The sequence below is a fragment of the Lagopus leucura genome, unplaced genomic scaffold (genome assembly GCF_019238085.1).
Source record: "Lagopus leucura isolate 7727_CA_CO unplaced genomic scaffold, USGS_WTPT01 Super-Scaffold_100029, whole genome shotgun sequence".
Taxonomy (NCBI): domain Eukaryota; kingdom Metazoa; phylum Chordata; class Aves; order Galliformes; family Phasianidae; genus Lagopus; species Lagopus leucura.
In genome coordinates, this window is record NW_024962280.1 from 4058107 (window position 1) to 4082346 (window position 24240).

Here is a 24240-nt window from a genome sequence, read left to right on the forward strand (position 1 = left end):
TATACACAGCTATTTACAAAACTCCTTCCATCTGCAGTTTCTGGTTGATTGCTGTTTTCTCTTTGCTGGGCACAGGTGTTGTGATGCTGGAGATTTTAGGCTCTGGAGTGCAGACACTGCTGCCTCACTTCCATACAGGCAGGAGTGAGTTTTGGTATGTCAATAGCCCTCATTGAGCTCTAGAGATCACTTTCAGGCTATTTTCCTTCCTTTTGGTTGACACTAGCACATCAGCACATACTTGGCATACCCACAGTAGGATGTTTACCTTTTCTTCCCTCTCTATCTGCTTTCCACTATGCCAAGTATGTCACTGACAGCCTAATGCTGATACCATCTTCCCTGGCCTTGAGGTGAAGCAGCACACTGTGACCCCTTCAAAAAGTTCTACTCGTGCTGCCCCAAAACTGGGTATCAGCACTTTGAGCCATTTGCTTTGAGCTCATGCCTACACAGGTGGGTGCTCGGCAGTGACCCCCAAGGCCAGCACACCGTTGGGCCAAGCTATTCCTAATTGCTGTTTAACCACCCATCAACTATTAACTGTATAGATTTATAACATCTCTCAGCGACTACACGCGCTGACGTTACTGCTGACCGAACTAGCCTTCAGAAATAGAAATCTCTACTCGTGTGTGAGAAGCTCCTTTCCCTGAGCGCTCCTGGGTGCCGCGAAGTAGCCGCCACAGAAGCCACTCCTCACAGCACCACTCTGAGCGCGCTCCGCCATCCGCCTTAATGGCGCCAAGGCGGCGTTGCGCAGGCGCAGTGCTGCCCGTGCGCGGCGTGCTGCGGGCCGTACCACGTGTCGGGGAGACAGGGCGGCTGGGGGTGTTGTTTCTGCCCCGCCTGACGCGGAGCGCCTCGGCTCCGTCGCGGAGATCCGCGCTGCCCTGTGCCTGCTGGTGCTTCCCCCCTTCTCTTTCACGGTGGAGCTTTCCGCTCCACAGGTGTGCTCTCAGAGCCGCAGGGAAAGCCCACCTAGTGTGGGTTGGGGTGCACCAGGTACAACGTAGGGCTGTTCACCCTCCTGCCCGGAGCGATCGAGCTGTCGCCTGCTCCCGGAGCGGCTGCTCTGTCCTACTGCGGGGCTGGGCCGTGCTCTCACCCCCCACCATCCTTCATAGTTCCGCGCTCTCTCTCCGCCTTTTCCCGGTTCCCCCCCGCCCCAAGTGGTTCCGCCTGCGCTGTGCCGGCGCCGTGCGGAGCCGAGGGGTTGCGCGGCCGCCTCCACCCCCCTCGTCCTGCCGCCCTCCCGCCCGCCGCCCTGCGCGGTGCCGCCCGCCGCGGGGGGATGCCGACGCAGCGGGACGGCAGCAGCACCATGGCGGCTCCGGGCGGCGGCGGGGGCGGCCTCGGCGGGGACGGCGCCCACCAGGTCCGCGTGAAAGCCTACTACAAGGGGTGAGTGCAGGGGGGAGGCCGCTGGGAGCGGAGGCGGTGGTCGCTTCCCGGGCTGAGGTTTGTGTCGGCGCCGCGTTCAACGCTGCGCTTGCGGTGGCGTGCGGAGCTCCGTCGTTCGAGGAAAGAGAATGAAGGTGAGGGGGCGCAGCCTGGCCTCCTCTTCCGCGGCTCTGCGCCCGAGCGGAGGCCGCTGCTGTGAGCGGGCAGATGGGACTGAGCCGCCGCGCTTCGGGCTCGCCCCGCGCCGCAGGAACAGCTGGGGCAGCGGGGCGGTCCGTGCCTCGGCGGGTCCGTGGGTTCGATACGAGCTGATCTAACCCGAAAAAAATGTCGGTTGCGTTTTTGGTTTGAGGCAGCTTCCTTCCAGCTACCTGCGTGGATTACAAGAAAAGGTTTATCTGACCGTCGGTGCTCTGATTACAGTATCTCTGGCTTTCTGTACGCATAATACATCTGGCTTTATGGCTTCAAGGAGAGATACAAAAGCCACGCTGAGCATTTAGAACATGGTAAAGCGCTTAGTTTCTGGCCTGTGTCTGCTTTGGAGCTCTTCTTGACCAAAGCGTTACAGGCTGGCACTGTCTGTGGCTGTAAAGGACCTGTGGAACCTGTCAGAATAACTACATGTGAAGTTCTCAGATCTTTGCCTTCTGGTCTCATCAATCCCCCGTTTCTTGAAGATGTGGCTACCAGCTGATAGGAGGGCTCGTGTGGTTGGGCGGTGAACTGAAGTGGAAGTGCTTTGGATTAAACATTTATTTTTCTTCTGCTGGGTCAGTTTTAATCTTGGTCGTTTCCACATGCGGTCATACAAATTCTTGCCTTAGCACTGAGAAGCTGTGGTGCAGGAACAGAGATAAAGAAGCTGTGGGAGTGAGCAAGAAAACTGCTATGCTGGGCTGGAATGCTGGTTTGTGGCACTTCAGATATAAGGCAGTGATTTCACAGGCACTGGAATGTTTCTTTTGAGTTTCATCTGCTGACTCTTGGTTAACACAGTTGTTGGTTTGCTTTTAATCGTGACAGTGAGTCATATGGGCAGCTGGTTAACAAACAGATAAGCTGAATGCCTTGGCAGTTATTTGTTTTGAGATCTAAACAAGCCATCCTTTCCACTCCCCTCTGACTGTCAGTCTCATTGCCTGCTTCTCAGACCAGCACTGTCAAAAAGTCGATATCAAAGCAAAGCAGTTGACTTGCACTGGGAATGGCTGGAGACTGAGGATCTAAGTGCAGGTATCAAAGGCGAAGTTTACCCTTTCATCAAATAAACTGCATGAAGATGACAGTCGGTTAGAGGATTTTATGGGAAATATTGTTAATCAGGAAATGTTAATCTCTCTCTTAATTTTCTTGTAATAGAAGTGAGGAACGTGGTGGTGAGGCCCTTGAGTGGCTCAAGCATTGCTCTTGCAGCCCCAGAACACCCCGGGTCTGGCCAGGAGCCTAATTGCTTTTCTCAGCGGAGACAAAAGCTTTCATGAGGAACTCTTTGAAGGGTCTTTGTTTTGTTCAGCCGTGCCGTGGTAGTTCTTTATCTTAAATTCATGAAATATGTAAAACTGGGAAGGAAAATTTTCCTAAAACAAACAGAGGTGATGGGAATAAGAGGTGGGAATTCCCAGAGAGTTGGGAACTAAGTTGTGTTTACCCTAATATTTCCTTTTCGCAGGTAAGCCACGCTTGTTGTAGAACTAATTGCTTGAAATGCTGAAAATAGCCTCACCTGTTTTAAAGAGTTCCTGTAATCTACACCCTGCATGTAGCAGGAGTTCCCAGCAGCTCCTAGGAATTTATTGTTCCCTGTGTTTACATTCTTTTTTTGCTGATACACTGACAAAGTGTAGCAGCTTCAAATGCGCAGCGTTTACACAGCATCTATAATTACACCCGTTTTAGGTCTCTAATGTTGCTTTAAAAGCTTACTTTTTGGCTTGTCTCATTTGTTGTAGGTGCTTTTTGTCAGTTCAGTACAAGAGGCTGTTACATCAGGGAAGGGTTGTGTTGTAGTGGGAGAGAGCAAGTGAGAAAGATATGCTACCTATGCATTACCAATCCTATAGGACTAATATATATATATGTATATATACACACATAACTTGATCCATCTCTCTGTCATGATTAGATCTGCTTGCTCTTTGCAGTGGCTGGCATAGATTTTGCACTGGTTTAACTGTGTAAGCTAGAATGTAGGTTAGGCTTTTAGTACAGATAAAGGCATACCAGTCCTTTACCCACAGTTTGTATTGTTTCAAAGGAGCAATACCACTAGCAGTCTTCTCAGAATACATGTCAATGGTGCTGCTTTTCTTAATTTTAATGCATTTACAGGAGTGGTGAGACTTGTTGGAAAAGGAAACAGTGCCATTTTTACTGTGAAATCAAAATGCACTTCCACAGATATTTGCAGAAGACAATTCTTTAAAGAATGTTTGATTTCCCACATCCTCTGTTTACACGGTTCTTTGTCTTGAAACTTTCTGGTCGTTTTTTCAGCTCGATGTCTTCTGTTGCCCCTGGAATGTAAAGTGAATGTAAAGGAGTGTGCTCAGTTTAAAGAGCTTCTAAAAACTACTTACAAGCAGCGGGATTTGCCGGGAGCCTCGCACGAGTTAATTTCAGTGAGCTGCCACCAAGCATAATCAAAAGATTAACCCAGGTGTATGATGAATGTGTGGGTATGTAATTAATACGTGACTGGATATCTATGTATGTTCACAAATGTAATGTGTGATAGCTGTGTTAGGCTCCAGATAATCAAGTGGCAGCCTCCCACAGAAGCTTGACTTCAGAACTGAGAAGTGAGCTACGCGTATTCAATTGCATTTAACTGTCAGCATTGTATTTTTCCCTTTGTTCGTGTTGCTGAAGGGCTGCTCCTTGTGACTGGTGGGAGAGGTGCAAAAGAAAAAGAGTGAGAAAAGCTGTCTGATCGCAGAGAAGTGGTGGGGAAGGTAGCAGTGAGGCTGGTAGTCTTCTAGAGAGAGATAAAATCCCTAAGAAGTTGTAAAAAACACAGTGCTTCCCTGTGATGAGATAACTAAAGCATCCAGATGTGGAAATGGCTGTCTGGAATCAGATTGCGTTCTAGTTCCTTGTGTGTGTCTTGAGGAGGCAAATAAGAGTATTGTGCTGTAGAATAGCTTTGTAGCAGGCAGGTCTGCTGAACAGAAGCTTTACTCGTTGATTTTATCAGAATGAAAGGATTTTCTTTTGTCAATGTGAGAGAAAGCATTCTGTATTTTCTTATACAAGACAGCAGGCTATGGCCCACTTTACATTCCCATCATTCTTTTACATAGCTTACTAATTTTTGTTTAAAATACCACATTTAGCTTAATCTTGTATGGTAGGTTCAGTCAGTACAGCTTTTTCCTAGTGAAGACATGCCTGGTGTGGTGCTAGGTGCAGGAGGTGTGGAAAACACCATATAATCTGAAGAAGTGATAGCAGAACTAGTCTGGGAATGAGACCTATCTCTGTGGAAAATGCCACCAGTGTAGTTAAAATTGCCAGGTGAGCTTGCAGAAAGACAGCATCGTTCACATTCTGCCTCGTGCAAAGCCAGCTTCTCATCTCTAGGCAGTGCACTGTAGTTGCTTGCAGACTCTTGTTCGTATTTACATCCATCCTTCTGCTCTGGCCAGATTTCTGCCACATGTGCAGGCAGGTTTGTGTTCATTCTAACAGCTGGGTGCTTCTCCAGATGTATTTTGCTGCTGTCTGGTGTGTCCTTTGTTGATGGTGCTGGATAGGGCAACTGCTTTGCACGTGAAGGTAACAACAAGAGGAAGTGTTCCTTCACTTTGTATCGGATTTTACTGTAACTATACTGAAAGGTTTTGTGTTCCTAAGTCGTTTGGTTCGTCTTAATATTGTGTGTATCTGACTTCTGCTGTTCACTGTAGTGTGGATAAATCTTTTGGTGAACTTTAGGTGGAACTCACTGAAGTTGCTAAGCAGTGCCTTATCTCCTGCCTAAAATGTAGGTCCCTGAAAAACAGGAAATACAGGTTAGGACTTTGCCTCCTAATAGAGCCTTGTGGGTTTTGTTTGATGGCTGCATGTCAGTAACGTGCTGTTAGATGTGTGGAGTTTGCAGAGCAGCTGTCCTGCACTCTGGATCTCTGTGCATTTTCTAGGAACATCACTGCTCCAGCAGTGGGCTTATGAGCTGTTTGGAGAGTAGTGCTGTAAACAGCCCTGGCTTCTTGCTCTTTCTTTCCACCTTCCTTTGGGCTGTACCTCTGACATTCTTTTTTAAAGGACTGACCCAGAGTCACCTTTTCCCCTTGAAGGCCCAGCAAATACCAGGGCAGTGGGTCAGCATGTTGTGGTAATGCTTCTAAAGCACCACTCTCAGTCATAATTAAAACAGAAATACCGGTTCTGCATAACAGTAAAGCAGTAAACTTTAATTCTAAGAGCATGCTTCAGTGTTCACCTTCCCTGTCATTGTGGGGAAGCATCACCCGTGTCTTCTTAAAGGTGCTTTAAATATTAGCAACTTCTTCCCCTCTGATCTGCTGTTTAATAATTTCCATGACTGTTTCAAACCATCCCCACAATTAGGACTTACTTGGAGAAGATGTATGTGTTCTTACCAGCAATACATTAGTAATGCCCTTCAAAATTATTGCAGCGTTTAATTCCTCGCTGTCCACTGGAATAATGTATTTCATTGCTGCGTGTACTTAAAAGCTACAACTTGCACAGCTTCAAAGTTGTTTGGGGATTTAAATCTTCATTTTTTCAAAAGCAGATAATGTGAGGAATAAATGTCAAATAATCAGTAATAAGAATTACATGGAGCCTGAATGCTGTAGGGAGGAATCTTGGTGGTCATGCCTTATTAATACTGCTTAAAGATTCCTTTTTTAAGGGGCTGTGGCAAGAGGTGAGTTTTATATCAGTGGTGCATGGAAGGCATTAGAGGTGAAGATGAAATGCTGTGTAATTACAGCATTGGACATTTTCTCAATATTATTTTTCTCTTACTCAGGGACATCATGATAACGTATTTTGAACCTTCCATCTCGTTTGAGGGACTGTGCAGTGAAGTTCGAGACATGTGCTCCTTTGACAACGAGCAGCTTTTCACCATGAAATGGATTGATGAAGAAGGTAAATCAATTCTTGCTGCCTGCTTTCCAACAACTTTGTGATCATTATGGTACTCAGCTTTCTATTTTTTCTCTCCCTTTCCTCATTTTCTTTCCCTTTGTGACATGAACTGTATTTTTTTAGTAATAGTAACTTAGACTCCACAAGTAATGGCTTTCCAGTGCCCTTAGAAGTATGGTTTTGTTAGTTCAAATCACTGAAGTGTGTAGCTCTACTTTTGTTTTTCTGTTGTTGTTGTTGCTGTAGTTTGCTCGTAAATCTCAGTGACTATCAAAGTGTGAATTCAGTGCTAGGATTTACTAGGAAAGAAATGGAAAGTATGCTTATGCTTCCCCTTTAGCTTTTGAGAAACAGTCTAACCCTAAGTGAGTAATATTGCAGTATTTGTCTGAAGTACTGATACAAATTAATGTATATAGCTGTTCATATAACCAAAAAGTGTATTTTTAGTGAATCGGCTGTAGCAACCTTGAGTCTAATAACATAAAGCTATTTAATAAAAGAGGAAGTACTTTCAAGAAAATACTTGGCTGAGTGATGTACAGTAACTTTTTGTAGAAATTTTGGCCCTGAAATCTCGTTAATCTTCAGCACGTCATTTTTCCATGTTTTATATCAGATGAAAAAAGTTCAGTCTTCTCTCCCTTTTTCCACTCTGAGCTGTGTGTATGTTAGGCATGTTTTGAAAAGCCTGCTTGTAGCTCTTATTTTCTTTGTGGAGCCGTGTTCTGAACGTAAGTTTTGAGCCACACCAAAGACATCTAAATTATGGAATAGCTGTTGTTATTTTAGCCAGCTAAGTACTTGATGCAGTACATAAAAGGCAGTGATTTGTCTGCAGTGATTAGTAATTGTATGCAGTGATTAGCATAGGCGGTGCTTGTAGGCCTCTTTCCTCCCCTTGTTGTAGGTTTCTTATTCAGAATTGGATGAGTGCCAGTTTATTGAGAGCTCAAAGCTAAGCAGGGACTCAAGTTGCTTTTTGGAAGTGCTGTATGGGCAGTTGTGTTGAAGGCTGTGAGATCCTTGAGGTCCCTTCCAACCTGGGCCGTTCTGTGATTCTCTTCTGCTTATCACCAGCTTTCCCAAACTATGTACACAAGGGAGATGCAGTAAGGAGAAAGGAGCAGTGGTGATAAGCAAATTGCTGCATTGTGGTGCCGTTTGAGTTAGACATTTTGCAATAAGCTGGCTGTTTTATCTCAAGGACTTTTCACTGAGATGAGTCTGGAGATTTACAGTAAGAAGTAAGTCTGTCTTTAATGAAGCATGTATGTGTATATGATGGAATTGTTTACCATGCTTCTGGTAGAATAAAGACAAGGTATAATATCTTGGCCTTCTTCACTACTTTCTGACCGTATGTGTGACTAAACTGTTCAGCTGGATTTGCCTGGTCACTGAGGTTTTTGTTTGTCGTGCTCTAAATGTGTCTTCTGAGTTGTTGCAGGTGTAGAGCATCGTGTTTAAATAATTCTCATAGAGTTTAATGATACAAAGGCAGATGGAATTTAGCTTGAATGCAGTCACTTCAAATAAATGGTCAGGTTCAACTGGAAAATGGAGTGAATCTGATTTCTTTTTAGATGAACTTTGATTTTATCTACATCTGGTCATCTCTTCTTACCTTTGTCTCATGATGTGTACTGTAAGGTGGACACTAAACTGGCATTTGTGTTCAATCTTCTTGGTAGATAAGTAAAAATTAAACACTTTCCTGACATATTTTATCTGAGTTTACTTTGGATGACTGCAAAATTATTACTAATCTGGTGTTGAAAGAATGTTTGTAGTTCATCATTTTTATACTTAGCTGTCACTAGTAATACATTGTGAATTAAGATTTCGGTTATTCCCTATTAGATTTTAAAGTGAAGTTGTGAATTTGAGGGCAGTGTTAGAAAGATCAGTTGCATGCTTTTGCCACAGTCAGCTAAGTTGTGATCACCAATTAAAAAAAGTGCAAGTCAGACTTAATTATGAAGGTTCCTTTCTAGTCTGTAAACTTTGTGTGCAATCTGAAGCACTGCGTACTCTTGAAAGCCTCCCTTTCTTCTGTCAAAAAGAAACAAAAAGCTGTTTGCACAGGTGTCAAAACACATGAAGAAAAACTGGTTTGTTGGTTCTCAGTGAGTCTGAATGAATAGGGATGTTCCTTCTCCTCCTTCCACGCTCTCCACTTTGTGTTTACGGAGTGGGTAGGCAGCTGAGTGCTGAGGCTGTCAGATGGGACAGGAACGTTTGATGTGATGAAAAAGGACAGCAACACTACTGCGCAGAGGTTTGGTTTGCTGCAATAATTATCTTAGCAACCACTGTGGGGGGGCTGTTGAATGGCACAAAACCAATCAGACTGAGTTTTGTGGTGTTTTCTTCCTTCAGGAGACCCATGTACGGTTTCTTCCCAGCTGGAGTTAGAAGAGGCATTTCGGTTGTACGAACTAAACAAGGACTCAGAGCTTCTAATTCACGGTACACTGAAATTTAATATATTGCTTTTAATGTTTGCATCTACAGAGACCTGGAATTTTTACCTCATGTTATCGGAGTCTTTTGCACTACTCCATCTTCCTCAGTTAAAGCCAATTGTGGCAGTCTGTCAAAAGGATGCCAAAGACTACGGGTCACTCTTTAGCTGTCAGCACTTGTCAGTATTCTTTATGGAATTAAGAAAGGAAAAATACATAAAAACTGGGAAAGGATTTCATCTGCTCCTATACGTGTATTTCTGTTTTTTATTATTACGCTTTTTGATCAGTCTTGTCTCCATTTACTTCTGCTTGGTTGCCTTCTGAGTAAATGTGCCCCAGGTTTTCCCTTCCTGCTGCTGCTGCGGCTAAATACACTGGAAACAAAAAACTAATGCAGGCAAGATCATAGTTGGCTGTTCTGGAACCCTGTAACGTGCTTCACTTACAGTCCAGATTTCCAAATACTGGCTGCAGTGATTGATCACATGAGAAACCAGCATCAATACTTGTTGCTAGCATCTTTAAATAACTTTCCTTACTCTGCTGTCCCGTTGTTTTTCTTTCTTGCATCACTGTTATGTGCAGTACAGAGTTTTGTGGCATCTTTTCTTCTTGCTTGCTGTTAGAATGCATTGTAGCAACTTTCTGTTTCTGTTGCCTTCTTACACAGATGTTGTATTTAACCCAAAGAATTGTCTTCTGTCTGAAACAGATTCATAGGAAACTAATGTTTTTCTTGCAGTGTTTCCTTGTGTACCAGAACGGCCTGGCATGCCTTGCCCAGGAGAAGATAGTAAGTAGGCATTTTAGTTTGGGCATGCTTAAAATAAGTAATCTCTATTCTAGAAAAAGTTGATATTCTATTGTTCGATTTCCTGTGCTTATAACTATTAATAATGCAAGTCTCTACAGCTTAAATATTAAAAAGGAACAGAAAGTTTTGTTAAACTTGAGTGTTGTTTGTCATTTGAGTCGTTGTTAATAAGGCATTTTTGCATTTCTGTTAACTCTCCATGCTTCTCTGCTTTCCTTGCTTTTGCCTCTTTCATGGCAGTTTTTTATTCTATTCCTGTCTGTAGTAGTTGCCAGATTGCTAGCTGACTAATGTGAGCAAAGGCTTGCAACCACTTGTAATGAGGTGTTGTCAAATCATCAGTTTCTGACCAACCTTTGGGTAATAGGAGTATTTTCTGAAAATCTTTGTCATGTTAGTAAATGTACTAACCATGAGAGGTGATTTTCCATCTGTTCAATGTAGGCTTCTATGCTGTTGATATTCATCTTATAAAAGAGGATGGGTATGCTGTGCACACACACATCTGTCAGCTTGACATCCAAGTTCTTGACAAATGTCAGTGTGTGCTTAAATGTTAACTTTGCAGTAATGCTGCTTTTCTGAAGGGGGGAAAGAAAGGTTCCAGACTAAATCTGAAATAGCTTTGCAACTTGAGATAGTTTTGCGTATTCTGGTTTTCAATTTTGGTTCCTGACATGCCTGTAACAAGACAAACAGTCAAAAAATGGTGGCAGCTGTGGACCTAGGATACTAGAGGATTTGTGCAAGCAACCATAAATCAGGACACGTTCCTGAAATGCACCTTCTTCCCTCCTTCCCACAGCTCCTCCTTGAATTAGGTAAGGTATGTGCATGTTTTGCAAACAAGTGCTTGTGTTGTTTGGGCTGTTCTCCTCCTTTTGACTCACTCTTCCTTTTAACTTTGGAAAGGCAGACTTAACTTTCAGATGGTCTGAGTGTTCTGCTTGAGGTTTTCTCCAAAATTGGAAAAATGAAGAAAACACATTGTGTTCCTACAAGGTTGCAGGAGTGAAACTTTACTCTGCAAATCACTTTACACAGAAGCATCCATGAGAAAATATTGCAGTTGTGCATTTATATTTTTTATGGATATAATCATATGTTTTTCCTCTTAGAATCCATTTATCGCCGTGGCGCCCGCCGGTGGCGAAAGCTCTATTGTGCAAATGGTCACACTTTCCAAGCCAAACGATTTAACAGGGTGAGACTCTTGTTGGGTGCTTAAAACCATGTTACAGGGTTGTCTAACTTTTATGATTTTAACGTTACTGTCTTAAAAAAGGCAGGCTGATTCTAATTCTTGTTGACTGTCTGTAGTACTTAGATGTTGGGTTGCTGGAGTTTCAGGAAACCTTATTGATATAAAATCAGGCACCTAAGAAAAGTAAATAGTTGTAATTCACTTTACAGTATACTCTAACTATGCTCTCTGTTATAGAAATGCTCTAGTGCTCCCTTAAAATCTTCAGAGAGGCAGACTTTAGCTCTGGCATTAGATAGCTGAACTGAAGGTGCATTTGCAGTTGTTTAAGAATACTTTGAGTTGCTTATGATGCACAGTTTTCCTTCATAACTTAAAACCTGAGATGTTTCTCTAACATCCGCTTATATTGGCAAACAAACAACTGAAAACAATAGGCCAATTTTGATACATACAATAAGCAATAGTCAAAGACAATTAAGCATCAAGAAAGCTATCTGCTGCTTGTATCTGAAAAATAAAATAAAAATTAAAGAAGCAAGGTTCCTTGACAGCTTCGGTATTCTTTCCTTCTTCTCTAAGCTGTGAATCACATGCTTAAATAACGCTCAAAATTATCTCCACTAACTTCATATTCAGCATTATTCACTGAACTTTTTTTTTTTTTTTTAACACAATGCTCTGAGAAATCCTCCTTGACCTCTTCCTGGTCAAAGGCTGTCAAGGCACCATCCCACTTGCTTTGTAGGTGCCCTGTGTTCATGGTTCTTTTGAGTTGTGTTGTGAGTGTCCTTCAGCGAGTGGTGATCTTCCCATTTCCTGTAAGCTGGTGGTTTAAGTGTGCTGAAGCTTTTGCTTTCCTGCCTTTCTCTCTTCAAGCCTAAGGACTCCTCTACATAAAGATAATGAGACCTAGCAAACTAGCTTGGTCACAGGAGCCTGCTTATTCATCTGCACTGCTTTTGACCTGCAGTTGACTCTTGTCTCTCCGGGTCCACATGCAGCAGAAGAGGCTGACTGTGCCTGCACCTTTCCATGTAAATGTGCTCTTTCTGATAAGCAGTTGTTGCTTATTGTTCATTTGTAATTCTTGGGTTTTTCTATGTTGTATCTGCCTGTTCTATCTTAAAGTTCTGTCATAGACTTTTCTGGTACAGTAGTAACTTAAGTAGGGGTCTCTCTGATCTCCTATCCTGTGTTCTTCAGTAACAAAAGTGTGACTGAATAGTTTCTGTTACTTAGCTTTGCTTTTAATCAGTTGTATTGATTTATCCTAGCGAGCTCACTGTGCCATCTGCAGCGACCGAATATGGGGCCTGGGTCGCCAGGGCTATAAATGCATCAATTGCAAACTCCTTGTTCACAAGAAGTGTCACAAACTGGTCAATTCTGAATGTGGTCGTCATACACTACAGCCAGTAAGTAGGGTTTGTCTGAAAAGTTGTCTTTAAAAAGCAATAATAAATGAAATAGAAGAGCTTGTTTCCTGCTAATGGCTTTCAAAATATGCTCTGCAAACAATCGCAGTAGATGAAGGTTAAAAAGGTTGTCACTCTTTGTGGTGACAAGAAAATACCAGAGATGCTTAGCAGAATAACTGTTCAGTAATAAGGTCTTAATTCTTACATATATTGTCTATTTCAGTGTCAGGTGGTGAAAGGAAAGGTGAGAGGTAGTTACATAGTGTTTATCTGTACGTGTATGTTGTGCATGAATACATTTCACGTATTCAGAGTGAAGTCCAAGTAAATTCTCTAAACATCTGTTAGATTATCAGACTAATTTGTTTGATTGGAAAGGAAGGTGAGCCACGAGAGTACGGACTTTCTCCCAAGTGGTGCAATCATCTTTAGTTCTCAAGTCCCTATGAAAAACAACAGGTGAATGCCACTTGTAGCTTAATGTTAACAGCGGACGACTGGACGTCTTTATTTCATACATTTATTTGGCTAATAAATTGCTATTTGGCTAATAAAACTGCTGAAGTACATGCAATTTTCTGTCTCACTTTGCATTTAGTCTACTACCTTCTCTCTGTTGTATGAAGTTTTCTTCAATAGCTTCTAGGAACTTCTCTGGAAAATAGGTAAAATAAGGGCTACAGTGATTCTTTTTATACTGTATGGACTAGAGCAGTAATTATGTGGATTCATCTAAAAAAAGATTATATTTCTTAGAGATCTTTTTCGCAGTCTGTTACAAAAAACGTTGTGCATGTTTGCAGGAACCAATAATGCCTATGGATCCATCATCAGTGCATCCAGATAACGTAGAATCAGGTAAGATCAGTACTTCTCTTTGAAACGTGGGTTTTAAAATGAAACACAGTAACTTTAAGCAAATTACTTCAAAAATTCTGTTTTACTTCTTTTCATTGGGCAAGAAGAAGAGGACAGATGCTTTAAACACTAAGGGGGTTTAAATATAAAAATTCCTATTTCCTGTGTCCTGCAGTTTAACAAGCTGTTGTAAAGATGAAGAATCTAGGCTATTACTTACATTTTTCCATCAGTAAGCTGTGTAGTTTAAATGTCCTCCTTAAACAAACAAAAAAGCTCTAAACAGAATTACAGTGGGAAAAAAATTAAACAAGATTTCCTGACATTTCCATTTTAGCACAATGATCTGTTAAACAACAACAAGTGCTATTTTGCACAAGATACAGTATGGCAAGAATAGTCTAAATAGCTTTCCAAATACAATCACAACTTTATATTAGGCATAACAGTTGTTATTGCAGTATTGCAAAAAGAATGACTTTGGTAGCTTAAAAGCAACAAAAAAAACACAGTTTTGAATGCTGATAATACATACACTTAAATTGTTTCTCCTTGATTCAACTAATGAGTGGAAATTTTGAAGAGAAAGAAAATAGTATTGTTTTCCATAAATCTAATTGTTTTCCTTGCATCTCTAGTGATTCCATATAATCCATCAAGTCACGAGAGCTTGGATCATGTTGGTGAAGAAAAAGAGGTGAAGTTTCTTAACCATGCTAACTGTATTCAGAGATCTTCAACTCTGTCACTCTTTATTTTATTGTCTTAGTAATTTGACTCATCACAGAATGAAAACTAGTACGTAGAGCATGTTTGGATTGCTCACTCGATGGTTGCATGTGTGTCTTTCAAGCTGATTTTTTTAAAACTTGGGTTGAGATGTGCTTTGATTTAGAAAGTGTTCCAAATTTTTCCAGTTTGATTGGTTTTTCATCTGCCATGTTTCTTCTACCTTCTTCCTTTTCCCTCTGTTCCTGGCCGTGCTGTTTAAGAATAACAAGTGTTAATTGAATTGCTTGTGTATTTATTGTGCTATTCTGTTTGAAGTGCTAACTTTCTTTAAAGAACAGCAACAACAGTTGTTAAAATTGACAAGCCTGCTGGTGAATTCAGAAGTGTCTCTGTCTGTAGGCAATGGGCATAAGAGAAAGTGGCAAAGCTTCTTCCAGTCTGGGTCTCCAGGATTTTGATTTGCTCCGGGTTATAGGAAGAGGCAGCTATGCTAAAGTACTGCTTGTTCGATTGAAGAAAACAGAACGCATTTATGCAATGAAGGTGGTGAAGAAAGAACTCGTCAATGATGATGAGGTAGGCAAGCCTTTTGTTAATTACTCAGCCAACTCTTTTGAACAGCTTTAATGCCTGTTACAAAGGGGAAGCCAGACATCTGAGTCTGCATCATGAGTTAAAACCTATGCATTAAACATTCAGTTACTTGAAAATGCATTGCAAGAAGTTCACAAGACAGATGACTGCTTGTGAGGTGTTCATTGACAGATTCGTAGTTTACAGCAGTCATCCTGTGCTAGTGGCTTCTGTCAAGAGCCCCATTACTTCAACCAGTGTCACTGTTGTAATTGATGCCATCTACAGCACTACTCATGCAGAAAGCACTTAATATGCTTCTCTTGCCTCCTTGTTTTGGAGAACTATTCCATATGTTTCCTATTATTTTTGCTTGCTGAGCTGAAAAAGGAGGTGGAGTCTACTTTTCATACGTTCACATCTGTGAGGGTTTTTGCTTTTTGTCACAGAGGAGGACCTCACAATGTTACTTTATTTGCTCTTTAAATCAAGCATCCACATTTACAGATTGGTTGTAGCATACACAGTGATTTGTGGAAACTTGCTACCGTTTGCAGTCAGCTATTAGATTGCAGCTGCTGAAGATTTCATTCATGGTTCTTTAGTCAAATCTGTACAGAATACCCTGACTGATTTGCTATTCAAGAGCTTTTTCATTTTATTCTAGTTCTGACATTAATTTCACCCGCCTCTCTTGCGACTTCTTTACATTCATCAGCACCAGTTTATCCTTATGCTGTCATTAATACTTGCCCTACAAAGTACAACAATGCTTATCTGAATGTTGCTTTTCTTAAAATAGGATATTGATTGGGTTCAGACAGAGAAACATGTCTTTGAACAGGCTTCAAATCATCCTTTCCTTGTTGGACTGCACTCTTGCTTCCAGACAGAAAGCAGGTAAAGGAGATGATGATAATCTTTTCTTCAAGAAATATTTCATACTGTTAGGCACATCTGAAGCCTATTTAAATGATTAAGTGTTAGGTAGGTAGTGAAAGTCAGTGTGCTGTAAATCACGGTAGCTTTTTGTGAACAAAAGTCACATTTATCGTCTAAGCTTTTAGATTGGAAAGATGCAAAAATGTGTGAAATATTGGGTGTTATGATAAGGATGCTAGAAAGGAAGAGAAGCAACTAGCAGGGGAAAAATGTGCTTGAGAGTGTGAGGTAAAGACCAATCTAGAGAGGGAGCAAAAAAAAAAGAGGAAAAAAAAAAAAAGAAAGAAAAGGATTTAAGGGAGGTGAAATCAGAAGTACAGAAAGGTAAGGAAATGGATCTCAGGTTTGCCTGACTCCTTGATGACAAGTCAGGATTTGGAAAATTGTGCCTTAATTTAAGATGAGAAACAGTGAAAGAGGGATGAAAATAACTGATTTTTGTGTCTATATGTAGAAGACATTACAATATTACTGTTCTGTATAGTAATAATTTTCAGTACAAATAAAATATTGTGTACTTAAACAGTATCCTTGCTGTAGGAGAAGGTGGCAAACTGATAGAGTTAAGTGAGAAGAGTATTTGAAGAGCAATAACAGTATTAACTATAAGCGAATGAGATTAAGAGGATCCTGAAGGAAAATGGGGGAAAAAAGGGTCTGTTCTGCCATGTGCACAGCAACTACGTTAGTCTATCCATATAGTCACATATGTACAAATACAAAGTAGTAGTTGTAATGGGGTAAGAATGTGAGAAGGATTCCTTTGCTTTCCTTTAGCAATAAACAAGCTACCTAGTGAGACTTTGTATTCTTGATTTTTAACTTTGGGAGTTCATTCAAAGGTGAGGCCAGTTGTGTTGCCGCAGAAATGGGAGAAGTTAAATTGACTTTGCCCAGGAAACACCTGCAACAATGCAAATATTCAGTTGATAAGAAAGTTTTTCAGCCTCTATACAATCATTTGTGTCCACTCTTGTGTGTTTCAGGTTATTCTTTGTTATAGAGTACGTAAATGGAGGAGATCTGATGTTTCACATGCAGAGACAGAGAAAACTGCCAGAAGAGCATGCCAGGTATGCATATCAGAGCAGGTAGATTTCTGGCACAGTGCAGCAGTGCAGATCGTGGTGGTGAACTAACAAACCCTTTCCAGATGTTTCACATTTCTGAAATCCTTAACTGCATTCTCATTTTAGTGCTGCAAGCTGCAGTATGTTTGTTTCAAGGAGGAGCTGTAATAGGAGGCACTAATAAATTTCTTGTATTATTGCATTACGCTTGATGACTGCAGTCTGATTCTGATTTTTTTATGGAAAACCTGCTCTGTGGTATTTTTTACCTGATGATATTAATATGTTTCTCCTAGAACCACAAGGGCCTGCTGTCTAGTCAAATACTGAGTTCTTGTTGTGTGTGTTCTGTTTCAGGTTATGAGTTGAAAGGGTTGATGTCAGTAGACATGAATATTATTAAGAAAAAATAATTGGCTGTGGGTAGAAATGACTGTATGATCATAAACAACTTATCTGTCTCCTTGCTTAAAAATTACAGTAGAATAGATAGGGCTCGATTTAAAAAGTATTGTACCACCAAGACTGTTTTTGTGGTCTGGAGTGTTTTGTTGGTTTTTTTTATGTCTGTTTGACTGCTTGGGCAATCAGTATATCTTACTATTCTAGGTTTTATTCTGCCGAAATCAGCCTTGCATTGAATTATTTACATGAACGAGGGATAATCTACAGAGACTTAAAACTAGATAATGTGCTACTAGATTCTGAAGGACATATTAAACTCACAGATTATGGCATGTGCAAGGTAAGCTGTAGTTTCTTCCTAAGTAGTAAAAGCAACAATTAAGAAATTGTCATAAATTAAAAGAAGCAGAGACTTAAAAAGGTGAAACTTCTGTTTCTTTGTACTTGTGAACTATTCGACAGCATCTCAGTTATTTCCACTTGCATGTTATGGAGCTGACTAGCTAAAAGGTTTAATAACTTGTCAGTGGGTACAAGCCATCCTTGTGAGATGTCAGCTGCAACCTGCTTTTGTGTAGCAAGTATGTCCCAGCCTGGAATTCAGAGGGATTTTTGTGTTGAGACAGGAGGCAAATAGAAGTTTTAGAAAGCATGCAGTGGAAGAAAGTTACACACAGCTTGTTTTGACAGTGCTGTTGTTTGTTTAGGAAGGGCTGCGGCCTGGCGATACGACAAGCACCTTCTGTGGAACTCCAAACTATATTGCTCCTGAAATTCTTAGAGGAGAAGATTACGGTAACTTGAGCTTTTCACTGCTACCATGTAGCTACCTGTAACTTTCAGTTCATCTCAGCTTCTCCCTCAAGTTGATCAGGGGTGGAATTCTGTTAGACACGTGAACCATCTGAGTTAACATGGTGTGAGTGCACCCTTCAAAGGGAAGGCTGAGAATATCACAACAAACAAATAAGATATCCCACCTTCTGCTCTCTGATCTTGTTTTTGCCACTCTGAAAGAGTCTTCTGAGTTAATTATTGTTTATAACCGTTTTTTATACTCTTAAAGATATATCTTGCTTGCCTTGAATTGTGTTCACTTTTGGACCTTTGTATTTGGCAGCAGGGATAGTAATACAGGTATTGCAAAGAGCTTAGATAAGGAATGTCCCTTTCACAAATTTTGGTGTTTAAAAAATGTCTTTGCAAACGCTTGCTGAAGAAGTCCACAAGATTTCCTTCCTTTCACAAGCAAGTTTTACAGAATAAACAGTCTCAGTCTAGCTGCTGGATTCTTTTCTTTAGCGCTGCATAATAGAATAAGGACTGTCTTGCTACTATTAAGAATCATGTACTTCCTTCTTTGTCATTTCCCAGATAACATGCTGCTGGTTAGCAATGACTAAGCCTGTGTGTAATTTAAGACTTTGTTAAGGTTATGGTATCACCCTTTAAAGTTTTTGCATTTCCTCTTTGTACAGAATTTCCTTCTACCCTGCGTATAACAAACCAAGTGATGTCTGTTTACAGCTGTTACCTCTCCTTTATTTGGTAGTCCATAGAAACCAGATATTCAGCCTATGAATACTTAAATTTTTTAAGCTAATTCTTCTCTAAACATTTTTAGGACTAAAGCAAGGCTTGTTTTTATTTCTGCTCTACAACTTCTTTGTCAGTATCTTCTCTTGTGAATTCCAGGCTTCAGTGTAGACTGGTGGGCGCTTGGTGTCCTTATGTTTGAAATGATGGCAGGCAGGTCGCCGTTTGATATTGTCGGGAGTTCTGACAATCCTGATCAGAACACAGAAGACTATCTTTTTCAAGGTAACTGCCATGAGCGTTCATGTACTGCAGCACTTTGCTTCTACTTACCTTTAGTCTAACTTTAAAGATGCAAAAGCTGATATAAATACTGGTTTCTTGCAGTAATTTTGGAAAAGCAGATCCGAATTCCTCGATCCCTTTCTGTTAAAGCAGCGGGCGTTCTGAAGAGTTTCCTTAATAAGGTAGGAAGGTTGTGGACTAAGTGATGTGTAGCAGATCTACGTTAGCTGATGTACGTAGAAAAAAGGTACAAAAGGTGTAATCCTGTAACATTCTAACAGGGCTGGGAAGCTTGTTTAAAATACTTGTCTTTGAATCTGAAGCTTTACATTATTATTCTAGGGTTGGAAGTAAATTTCAAACTAAAAAGTTTAGAAATGTTCTAAATAATTTCTTTAATTTGGAAAACTGAACAAGCTTAGCAGATGATCTGGGTACCTAAAGATGTTTGTAGCTTATCTGTGATAGTGTGACATCTATAAACAATCAGAGAAGCTCTTTCCCTTGTATAAGAGACTTGTCAGAGCTGTCCTCTTTAAAGTCGACTCATTTCCTCCTTTCTGCTTCTTCCGAGAGCGTGGTGTTACGGCCTCCTAGTGGAGAGAAGTGTTATAGTAATCTTTCAGCTGTATTTATCAGTAGCTTGCAGTTACTGTCTCAAATCAACTTGGCATAGGCAAGCTGCCTGTTGAGGAGGGAGAATCAAATTCACTTGCTTTGAGACGTTTAAAGCCACTAGAATAAAAATGAGTAAAGACGGGATGGTTGTTTATATGTTATTCAAGTTTGGACTTCTATATGTTCGCATCTGTTTCAAAAGTAAATTGGAGCATTTTACAAAATAAATAACACTAACTTAGTTCTTCAGTGCACCTCTGACAGAAAATTCATGTCTCACAGAATTGATAACATTGCCATGGCACTCACTTAGGAACGTTTTCTTCCACAGGATCCAAAGGAGCGGTTAGGCTGCCACCCGCAGACAGGATTTGCAGATATCCAGGGACATCCGTTTTTTCGCAATGTTGATTGGGATCTGGTATGTGAGCCTGTTGGACTCTTCTTTGTGTGCAGCAGTGATGTGACAACATTTGACTGCGGGAGATGCCACAAAACTTCAAAGCCATGACAAACCTTAAGTTGCTAACTGGCATACCACAGTCGTAATACAGAACCTCTTTTACGTACAATGAGTACAGTAGAGTATTTCAGAAAGCATATGGAATGAGTAACTTCTAGCCTTGTTTAAAAATAATTCTGTAGGTTGTAATTCATTCCTGATGTCACTAAGTGCGTTTATTCTTAGATGGAACAAAAGCAAGTGGTGCCTCCATTTAAGCCAAATATATCTGGAGAATTTGGTCTGGATAACTTTGATTCCCAATTCACCAATGAACCTGTGCAGCTCACTCCAGATGATGAGTAAGTAAAGCAGGAATTAAGATGTTTTAATGAGTGAAGGGGTTAGATAAATTCATCAGTTGGTTGTATTTGTAGCACAGAGTCTGTTGCCTCCTCCTTGTAGACTTGGTGTGGATGGGTTAAATATAGTGCTGTGGCATGATGTAAAAAAATCTGATCACTGGGGAAGAATTCTAGTTTGGAGAAGGATGATTAAGTGCTATTTTACAAATTTTAGTGGTGTCACTTGCAAGGAATTGAATGTGTGAAGGAAATAACCTGGTTTTGATGCGTGGTTTGTTTCTGTGTTATGCTAAGAGGTGATATTTCTGGAATGTTGGATTTAGACTGCATTTATCTTGGATACTCTGGACGAGAAAAGGTGCTTTGTTTGGGTATTTTCAGTTGTTAGTAATCGAGTGAGTATGTCCTGACTGAAAAGCCTTGATATAATGCTTGGTAATGTTTTGGTTTTGGAAGAGGGTTTTGTGGTATCTTGCCTACTGAGTGTCCTGATTTGGGATTGTATAGGAAGTGCCTTTGTGTCCTGACTGAACCACCATACGTGATCTTTAGGTTTGGTATTGGGTTCTGTGTACTGTGCATGTTAATTTGTAACCAGAAACAGCAAGTGTTAAATGTTACATATGCACCTTATTTAAGTCTGAAATCCAACTTCCTTCTTTATCCCTGTGTTGGTGCATAATATATAAGTAAGTTAGGGAACTTACTAATGCAAGAACAGTGTCGCATCCCAGTGTTCTCAGTTCCTTTTTAAAAACTGGATGTTTTGGGAAAGCTTCCAAAGTGTTTTGTGGGAGAACTCCTGCTTGTGAGCTGCCAAATTGCTGCTCCTAAGGGGTGGTGTGTTTGTTACTGCCACAGGGCCTAGAAGAAAACAGTATTATCTGTAAGGAAAGGGAGGCACAAAAGAGAGAAGGGAATGTTTTCAACTGCAGTCTGTTGTACAGGTCTAAATGGTATAAAAACAAACTGTCAGCTGATACTATTGACTTGTAATTGTGCTAAACAAACAACTGTTTTTAATCTTAACAGCGATATTGTGAAGAAGATTGACCAGTCTGAATTTGAAGGCTTTGAATACATAAATCCTCTTTTGATGTCAGCTGAGGAATGCGTCTGAATTCTCCATTTCTGGACTGTGCCAGTTGTTACTCTGCTTTTTCTGCATGGATAAAGATCTCTTCATTTGGATGCACTAGCATAAAATGAGTAACTAATCATCATACCATTGCCACCGAGTGTGAATGACTCACAAAATTTCTTCTTGTATCAATTATCACCTGGGGCAATTGTTATGCTGAACCTTGGGCTGCCAGAATACTTAAAATGTAAATTTTCAAGAAGTCTTGCCAAACTTGAAGTTGGTCTCTGGGGTTCCTGACTGAACAGTGGGATCTGGCTGTATAACCTGCCAGTGCAGCCTTCTGATAAAGGAAAGTTGTTTTACTACTTTAAGAATACAAATTGCATCAGAGGACATAATGAAATATCACTAAAGGAATTCTACTATTCCAGCGAGACAAGTAAGATCTCATGACTTGTAGTTCTAAATCTAAATGTGATTTCCTTGTTCTTACATACAGAAGTTACAGCTGTATTATTGCCCTTCAGATTTAAATGACAGTGAGGGAAGCAGAATAGGTCAAGGATTGGCTGTTCTCATAAGGTACGTTGATCCATCCCAAAGGTGGTGTTTAACTCAGTATTAGAGTCAGGCTTCACTCTGCAGTGATACAGGGGGGAAGTGTACACAGTCTGATACAGAGTGCCTTTCTGAGCCTTTCCCTTTCAGTGAGGGATGTGGGTGGTAGAAATGGAATTCAATTAATGCTTTTAAAAATTAAAATCTGCAGAGTGCAATTCAGCAGGAGCGGGCAGCTAAAACTGACGAATGTAGGACCTCATGCTATTATTTATTGCTTTTACAATTTCTGTCTTACTGTACCAGAACTGCACGCGTTACAGCTATGGCCTAGGTAAGGGCATTGTTTTACCATTTATCCTTTTTCTGTTGTTATTATTAAATCTTACTGCCATACTGATGGAAATGCATTCCACGTTGCCAGTGGAAAAGGCACATCTAGAAAAAAATAGGTGCTGTCCACAATGACTTCCTTAATTTTTCCACTTACAGTAGTTATTTGTAATAACAAACAAACCTTTAGTGTTGGTAGTAGACTCAAAGCTAATAGTAAAGCAATTACAAAAAATAGAACAGTTCAAACTGGGGCTTTAGGAGGTATGATTATTACATTTCATTTTAGCAAACAGTGTAATATACTGCACAGCTAATTCTTATTTTTAATATTTGGGGAATAGCTTTGAATGTCTTAGGCTGAAGAAATGCCAAACGTACCACTTTTTTACTTTTGGGGAAAAGGGATTAAGAGACATTGAAGAAAAGAACCTGTATTTATATAAATAAGAGCTGTAAGTCAACTTAGTGTTACTTAAAGCAGATTTACATATGTCTGTAAATGCAAGTTAGCAAACCTTATCTGAAGCTTTTAGTAAGCTTTCTGTTTAGGCAATGTCTCTGTGAAAATCCTTGTGTGGTAAAACTGTAAGTTCACAGCATGGATCTTCAAGTGTGTGTTTTTTTCACTTATATGTTAGCTGCAAGGGGAGAGACTGCACAAGCACAGTAGCTCACAGTGTGATACTTAGTGTGTACTTTTCTTTGCAAGGTGAGTAGGAACCAAAAAGGCTGAATTTTTCAAAACTGGGAATGAATTGGAGGGAGCTCCGTTCCAGGGAAGCGTTAAACTTCTGCACTGTTGAAAGTTGGGTTCTCTTGGCTTCAAGTTGTATGCTTTCCTATGTAAAATATCAGAGTAAATCTACTTTTAAAGAGCAGCTGATAACTTTAACGCTGTTATTTCATGTGAAATGAAACTGCTTGCATCCAGTTATAAATGTGTTTGACACTCATGTGACTAGTTAAGACATTGGGACTTAACTGATAGTAAGCTTTGAAGTTACTGAAAGCAAGCAAGAGAAGCCTTCTCTGTACAGTTCCTTAATTTCATGTACAATATCAAGCAAAATAGCTTTATGTAGGGAAGGGATTTCTGCTGCTCATCACAGAAGAGCACTGCCTTTTGTGCTCAAAGCAAAACTTTTTATAGTGTCACAGAAAATATACTTTTTCTATTTACACATCTAACTATTGCCACTGAGATAAATATCTGTAACGACTGTATGTCCATTGTTAAACTTTAATTTTCTCCTAAGTGCCATGGTAGTAAGTTATTTTTCATTGTGGAGCGTGATAGCAACCGTTGTAAGTATTCAGAAGGGATATGGCATGAGAACAGTTGAGTAGGCTTTGAATTTTGAAGCAAGTGTCTGCATCAGAAGTGTGGTGTATTTCTGTGGGCTGACCCTTTTGGATGCGAGTTAGGTTCTTATGGGTGCTCTGCTCATTCATGCTGTCTCTGCTACTTTCCTGTTTCGTATGGAATACAGTCTTGAACATTGTTGTGTAATCGTTCTCTTTACTTGTGCACAATTTTTACTTCAAATAAAACATTTATTTAGGACGCTGTGTATTAATCTCAAAAACAAACTACTGCTACAAAACACAGGGGTTTGTTTGGGATCTTCAGGTGACCCTTAAGCATCCAGGGAGGGAGTACAACAACAACCTTCTGTGCTATCACTGCAGCTGCTGGGAATTTGCAGTTTAGAGCTGTTCTCTCATGCCTTGTACTTACTTTGCATGGTTCCTTTTGTTTGTTTCATGACTCCCCCCATCATACTCTCTCAAATCTCCAACTGAGGGCAAGGGCACTTACCTCATACCCTATTACAGATGCAGTATTTTAATATATCTGTATTTTAAGATCTTTGTATCGTATTTTAAAAGACATTTCCTCTTGCAGTCTGGCTTGTTGTTAACAGTATATATCAGCAGTCCTAGACAAGTGCTACAGATGGTTGCATATCTTAAATGCTTGACCTCCCCCCACGCACG

At 40.5% G+C, this 24240-nt stretch overlaps 1 protein-coding gene across 1 annotated transcript; it reads left to right on the forward strand.

Moving 5' to 3' along the window:
• Positions 1-1294: 1294 nt before the first annotated feature.
• On the forward strand, positions 1295-23807 carry PRKCI (protein kinase C iota). Its single transcript, XM_042881219.1, has 18 exons — positions 1295-1404; positions 6407-6528; positions 8911-9000; positions 9742-9792; positions 10932-11017; positions 12295-12435; positions 13242-13296; positions 13935-13993; positions 14428-14604; positions 15404-15501; positions 16530-16616; positions 17223-17358; positions 17726-17813; positions 18714-18839; positions 18942-19021; positions 19789-19878; positions 20146-20261; positions 21297-23807. Exons 1-18 carry the CDS (start codon positions 1295-1297, stop codon positions 21382-21384), a joined length of 1800 nt encoding a protein of 599 aa, XP_042737153.1. The 3' UTR covers positions 21385-23807.
• Positions 23808-24240: the final 433 nt, after the last annotated feature.